Source organism: Rhagoletis zephyria, unplaced genomic scaffold, assembly GCF_001687245.7.
Source record: "Rhagoletis zephyria isolate East Lansing unplaced genomic scaffold, Rhagoletis_zephyria_1.1 Rzeph_scaffold_21019, whole genome shotgun sequence".
NCBI classification, from domain to species: Eukaryota; Metazoa; Arthropoda; class Insecta; order Diptera; family Tephritidae; genus Rhagoletis; species Rhagoletis zephyria.
The window spans coordinates 1,983-8,076 of NW_016178077.1; the positions used below are offsets into that span (position 1 = coordinate 1,983).

At 35.3% G+C, this 6,094-nt stretch overlaps 2 protein-coding genes across 2 annotated transcripts; one reads left to right on the forward strand and one right to left on the reverse strand.

The window, feature by feature from the left end:
* Positions 1-436: 436 nt before the first annotated feature.
* LOC108380980 (uncharacterized) lies at positions 437-1,234 on the reverse strand. Its single transcript, XM_017637385.1, has 3 exons — positions 1,011-1,234; positions 877-944; positions 437-774 (listed from the first exon to the last, which is right to left on the reverse strand). The coding sequence occupies exons 1-3, from the start codon at positions 1,112-1,114 to the stop codon at positions 545-547; spliced, it is 402 nt and encodes a 133-aa protein (XP_017492874.1). The 5' UTR covers positions 1,115-1,234; the 3' UTR covers positions 437-544.
* Positions 1,235-3,489: 2,255 nt separating this feature from the next.
* Positions 3,490-4,306, forward strand: LOC108380979 (uncharacterized). The gene is made up of 3 exons (XM_017637384.1): positions 3,490-3,684; positions 3,767-3,831; positions 3,893-4,306. Exons 1-3 carry the CDS (start codon positions 3,581-3,583, stop codon positions 4,129-4,131), a joined length of 408 nt encoding a protein of 135 aa, XP_017492873.1. The 5' UTR covers positions 3,490-3,580; the 3' UTR covers positions 4,132-4,306.
* Positions 4,307-6,094: the final 1,788 nt, after the last annotated feature.

Sequence of the window (6,094 nt, forward strand, 5' to 3'; positions counted from 1 at the left end):
ATACAACTTATTAAGCAATAATATTTCCAATTTTGATAGTGAATTCTGGGGAAAATAAGACGGACAATTATATTCGACGTACACATTATAACACGTTAACGATTTCTGTGCGGTTCGCGTTACTAAACCAAATGAAAATTTTAAGCAAAGAATAACTTTTCAGTTTCCGACTTTTTTTCACGAGGTATTAAATACCACCAAACTTTCCGTTTTTTGAGGAAATAACATTCAGAAGTTGATTTGTCCAATTAAATAGACGTTGTTGCTTATGAACAAAAGAAAATTTAGTTTGTAATCAATGTAACATGAAACTCATAGATTAATTAACTTCACCCATGGAAATTGTTTTATTATCACAATCAGATAAATAAGTATTTTCTATATTCCACGTTTATATGTTCTTAAAAAACACTACGAGAATTACTTTCTCTATCATATTCCGTTAATAAATATTTGGCTTGTAGTCGTTATGTTTAAGCATCGAATCGTTTTCAGGTTTCCAGGTAAGATGCGTGATATTAAATAGTACAATAATTTCGTTCACTTAAAAAACGTATTCCGGAAATGTTGGCTTCATTCGCTTTGGCATATACATTGGTGATCGTAGTCTTTGACCGCATATCGTTAGCATTTCACGACACCTATCACAGCTGCAAATCAAACCCGGCAAACAATTGCTCATAGCACCATACCGTTGACACATTTCACCCAAATTACTATAACAAACAATGCGATTTTCACATGCGGTCCGATTCATATTAATTTGTAGTTCACCTTAAAGGATAATAAAATACATACATATATTATTTACGTCACTATAGGTATTTCTTCAAAAAATAAAACACAAAAAAAAATGGAACACGGCAGCCTGCTTACCATGCGCACAATTTAAAGGATATTCGGTTACACTTGGACCACAATCCACTGATTGTTGGAAAGGTGGCCTGAAAATGTATATTTTTTATCGCTTAACATTGCTATTCATATACATCTATTTGTTTTCAACTTACATTCCCTCTGTTGAGCGACACCAGAACATTAGCGTCAATGCCAACATCCAACTCAGCTTGGTTAACCAAACAGTGCGCGAGTACACGACACCACTATAGGACATTTCCCCTTATCTTCTTATTTTTTTAGTAACGATTAATAAAGCACTTGAATATGTATTTTCATTGACGATATTTTTGATTTTATAGCACCACTCGTTGTAGCCACCTTAAGGCTACCAATGTATTTGATGCCTGCGATAGAAAACTGTGCAGCCTTTTATAGTCGATTAAGATCCTGAGCACACTTCTACTGACTCGCACATACATGCACATGTATTCTATGTAATGCAAATTTCTAGGAAATTAACTTAATTATATATTCTTGGTCACTTAGGCGACTGTTAATGAAATTTCGAATTAATTATTCTGACGTTGACAAGGATGGGATTAGTGGGTTGGTCGTTTAATTGATTGATATTGGTAATAGTGGTGGTATTGGTAATGGTGATAGTAATTGAAGGGCTAAAGGAAATGGTGATTGTAATCGTTATAGTAATTGTAGCGAGAATTGTTATGGTAATGGTAATCGTGGTGATAGTGGTAATAGTAATGGTAATGGTAATTGTAGTGGCAGTGGCAATGTTAATGGATTTTAATGGTAATGGCGGTGGTAATGGTTAAAGTAAACGTATAGTAATGGTAACGGTAACGGTAATGGTAATGCTGATGGTAATGTTGCTAGTAATGGTAATGGAAATGGGCAAGGTTAATGGCAATGGTAATTCTAAAGGTTATGGTAATAGTTAGGGCAACGTCAATAGTAATGGAATTCGCTATGGTAATGGTTATTGTAATGGAAATATTATTGGTAGTAGTAATGGTAATGGTCATGGTCATGGTTATATGATAAGGGTAAAGGTATGTTCACAAAAATCGTTTTTGATTCCTAATATGTGATAACGGAAAGATAAAATTGCATACAAAATTTATACACAATTCATGTATAAAAAAATGGTTTTCCAAACGTGAATCCCAAATGATGAATCTGCTTTACAATATCTGTCGTGAACAATTTTGAAAGGTCGGACTTGCTGAAATAATTAAGCAGAGCTTGATAAATGCAATTACATTACAATTGAAGGGGTTAGAATCAAAAGGATCTAAGTAGATCTGATATTTTTTTGAGATAATTAAGGTCAAAGTTGATTACTTATTGTAAATGATTGAACGCACTTAGTGGCATTGCGCTACTATGATAGACGCGGCCGAGTAATCATAGTCAACTTATGTAAAGTAGACTGCATCACTCCCCATACAAAAAAAAAACGGTACTGTTCTTCCACTGGAACTATAAAATATATTATATTTTAAGACTTGCGCCAAAATATCTCGCAAAAATATTAAGATTTACGTGAGCTGGACCGATTTGAAAATACCTCCAAAAAATTAGTTTTTTTATTAATAAAAAGAGTTTTTTAAATATATTTTGAAAAAATTACCTCAGATGACTGAACAGTTTAAGCTTAAAAAGTTTGCGTAAAAATATTTACAAAAAATGTTCTACGGAATCATAACAATCAGATTATTGATGCTGTTTTTGCACACTTTTTTCAAAGACTGTTTTAAGAAAAACTTGAATAACTCAACCAAAAACCTAACGAATTTAGACTTCTGAGGTATTAAATATTGGTAAGGCATTTTCTCGCCCTTTTATTTTTTTGCAAATAAGCTCATTTGAAGTATGAAAGAGGAAGGTAAGATAAACGAGTGTCATTCCATGTTGAACTAAGATGCGTTGGTATTGAATAAAGAAAAAATTTCTTTTTGCAAAGAAATAAAAAGGGCGAGAAATAAAAATCTTTCCACTGATACCTCATAAGTCTATATCGGTAAAGTTTTGGAGCAGTTATTCAAGTTTTTCTTACTCAAATCTTTGAAAAAAAACTAAAAAAACAGCATCGAAAATCTCATTACTACACCGTGCAAAAAAAACCGAAAATTTTTAAAACACACGAATAAATCAATATATCCACAAAACTGAATTTGAAACGTAGCTTTCTGAATTTGAATTGCAACTTTCCGCATTTAAAATGGAAATTCGAATTGCAACTTTCTGAATTTAAAAAATAAATTCTAAAATCGAATTTCTGAATATGGATTGCAACTTTCTGCACAAAAACTGAAAAAAGTGTAGCCCACTCTAATGTACACGCNTGCAGAATTTTAATTTTATAAGTCACTCGCGAGCCCACGCGTTACGCGCTTCATTGAGCAATTAACGACGGTCAAGGATAACGAAAGAAAAAAACTGCTTGACAGTGAAATTTGTGGAAAAATGTCTAAGCTTCCTTTCGTTAATCGAAATTGTCTGCAATCAGTGTATTGAAATAATTAATGCTGCATAAATTACGATTCAAGGATGAGGCTAACAAAAGTAAAAGCGGCTATAAAAGCCTTAGCTGCTTCGAAGAAACATCATCCAATTCATCAGCAGCGAAACAGTTAGAACAAAGTTAAGAGCCGCTGAAACGCAAGACTGAAAGCAGAAAAACCCCAAAAGCTACTGTGACATTACCAAAATAATTAAAATGTCATATCGTGGTCGCTCGTATACAAATTTCGGCTTGTTGACCAGACTGTGCTTCACGCTCGCACTGGCTTTGATTTTTCAGCTAAACGGAATACATGGCATGTAAGTAGATTTGAAAATCGCATACCTTCACATTTGTAAGAAGGTGTAAATAACATTGTTTCTGCTTCCTCGCATCTTACAGCCCATTTTTTCCAAAACCTATTGACTGTGGTCCGCCCAATGTTTATCCTGAGCTCTGTGTTCATGGTAAATTGAGTTTTTGTGTAGTAGGAAGTTAATTTATTTTTCATTCAACAAATGTTTCTAGGTAACTTCAGTGTGAATTTCAACCCTGAGTTCTGCCTTGCACGCACAATATGCTATAAGGGTCTGGGTGAGGCCTGCCAACTGTATGGAGAGGCAAGCGATTGCAGGCCAGGCTTATACTGCAGCTGCGACCGCTGTAGTCGAAAATTGACGCTCTGCGGCAGCAATGTACCCAAACTTTCGCCTTGGGCAGAGTTTGCGAAACGCATGCAACCAAATCTGCAGGAATACGGCTTTTAAGATGACACATTTGGTTGTCGGCTGTTGGGTGTTCAACAATGAATTAAACGGAGACCTAAAATGCAGCTCAGCTTGAAAGATATACATTTGTTTATGCACTATATTATGTAGTACTCGTGTAACTAATTATTTAATATTTAACTAGAAAAGACATATTTATTGCAGCAACTATGCATATATATATTGACTATGACTTAAAATATGAAAACCATTCACGAAATGTCGTATATATATACGTATGAAATCATTCACATTACTCCTAAAATAAAGATACCGGCAATTGAAGAAAGTATTCTATCTGTAGACGTTTTAAAAGCAACACAACATAAAAATAATGGTACCTAGGAATATTCCCAGTTCAGCTCCATTTAATTCGATTTTTTTTTTGGTGCAAAAACGCTCTCATTTAGTTTTTGTACGAGATCTGCATCAGGCTGAAATACTTATATTTGCACCAATGTCAGTATTAGTGCCAAAGCCATGCATAATCTCCCATGTGCACTTTAAGGATTACGGGCCCACTAGCCCGACTTTGTTGTTTGTCCTGTAGAAATTCATATGGAAGCAAACTTTTGCGAAAAGAAATAGCGGTGTAGCCTGCCCTATACAGTGTAACGCGGTTAGGAGTAGCCCTTGAGAATGGTGAGTTCGGGTTGTAGCTATTCCTTGATGTAGCTGAGGCACTTGGTACAAACAAACTATTTTTTGAAGGAATAAACGCCGCACTTTCAAACCGGATAAGCAACACGATGAATTGCAGCAGTGTCAAGGAGTAATGCGGTATGCATAAGCCTACCAAAATGGTGAGTACCCCACTGGTGGCGCTTTTTCGCCACTACTCTGGTCTAGTGGGTGGGTGGTCAAAAAGTTACTCAAGAAAACGGAAGTTAGTCCTGCTGAACTCTCAGCCTAATTGGCCAGTGTCCCCGTCATTGTAAGAGGGAAGTAGGGATGGCAAAAATATATTAAATAATCGATTAATTAATCGTGTGATTAATCACAAGCCAAACAAATTAATTGCAATTATTGAGAAATAATCGATTAATTGAATTTTTGAAGGTACTTTTTTACGCCAATCTATATATTTGCAAGTGGTAATGAAATGATCTAAGTATGTCATCAGGCATCAAGTCTAAGCTTCTTCGAAGACTACTTACATAGTCCAGACACTGAGACAGCTATGCTACCAGTGGCCTCAATTCCGCAATATCATTCCGATCGCAATATTAGCGGCGCTAAATCTAGCATAAGTTGGCCCGTTGTGTCTAATTGATTTCAATAGTGGTAACCCATCGAACATTATTGAGGTGGTGAGTAAAAAAATAACTTTAGCAGAGACAACTTTCCATCTAAATCAAGTCGCAGATCTTAACTTTTCTGCGCAAACCCATCTTCTCCAGCTCGTCTAGCAACCCGTTCAGTTCGGTGACTGCGTAACTACATTTACATATTTACCCTTATGAATAAAAGCTAAGCAATTGCGGTTTTTTGAAATGTCAGACCTTTTGCTTAAATTTATTTTGCATTGAAATTTTAAGAAAAAGCAATTTCTTAGTTATTATTCATAACCCATTGACAGCACTTACCTTAATTAACACGGGGAGTTAATAACAGCTCTCTGCTATTTGAACATTTAACCCTTAAACTACAGTTTAATGTTAGTAACATGCCAGTCAGCAGTGACATAACATTTCCGCATGCAATTCAGCTGACTAGTTTACAGTGACTGCAACGATCTTCACATGTGCACCTGTTAATCCAAAATGAATCAAACAAATAGCAAGCCAACTATCGAACCAGTCGACCAGTCAGCCAACCAAATAAACAACTATCCACCTAAACAAACACCTCAACAATCATTCCAACAACAAAGCCATGAACAAAAAAAAATTACAAAAACCAGTTTTAAATACACTAGCATTTTGTTGTTTGCCATTATTCCAATGCCATTGCATTCCGCCGG

What these genes read in the sequence shown, in the direction of transcription:
- LOC108380980 (XM_017637385.1), bottom strand. Translation starts at nt 1,114, where the DNA reads ATGTCCTATAGTGGTGTCGTGTACTCGCGCACTGTTTGGTTAACCAAG. An exon ending in TGTCGCTCAACAGAGGGAAT is followed by an intron (nt 945 to 1,010) that starts GTAAGTTGAAAA and finishes ATACATTTTCAG; the next exon opens with GCCACCTTTCCAACAATCAG. An exon ending in TCCTTTAAATTGTGCGCATG is followed by an intron (nt 775 to 876) that starts GTAAGCAGGCTG and finishes TTATCCTTTAAG; the next exon opens with GTGAACTACAAATTAATATG.
- LOC108380979 (XM_017637384.1), top strand. Translation starts at nt 3,581, where the DNA reads ATGTCATATCGTGGTCGCTCGTATACAAATTTCGGCTTGTTGACCAGA. An exon ending in CTAAACGGAATACATGGCAT is followed by an intron (nt 3,685 to 3,766) that starts GTAAGTAGATTT and finishes CGCATCTTACAG; the next exon opens with CCCATTTTTTCCAAAACCTA. An exon ending in TCCTGAGCTCTGTGTTCATG is followed by an intron (nt 3,832 to 3,892) that starts GTAAATTGAGTT and finishes AAATGTTTCTAG; the next exon opens with GTAACTTCAGTGTGAATTTC.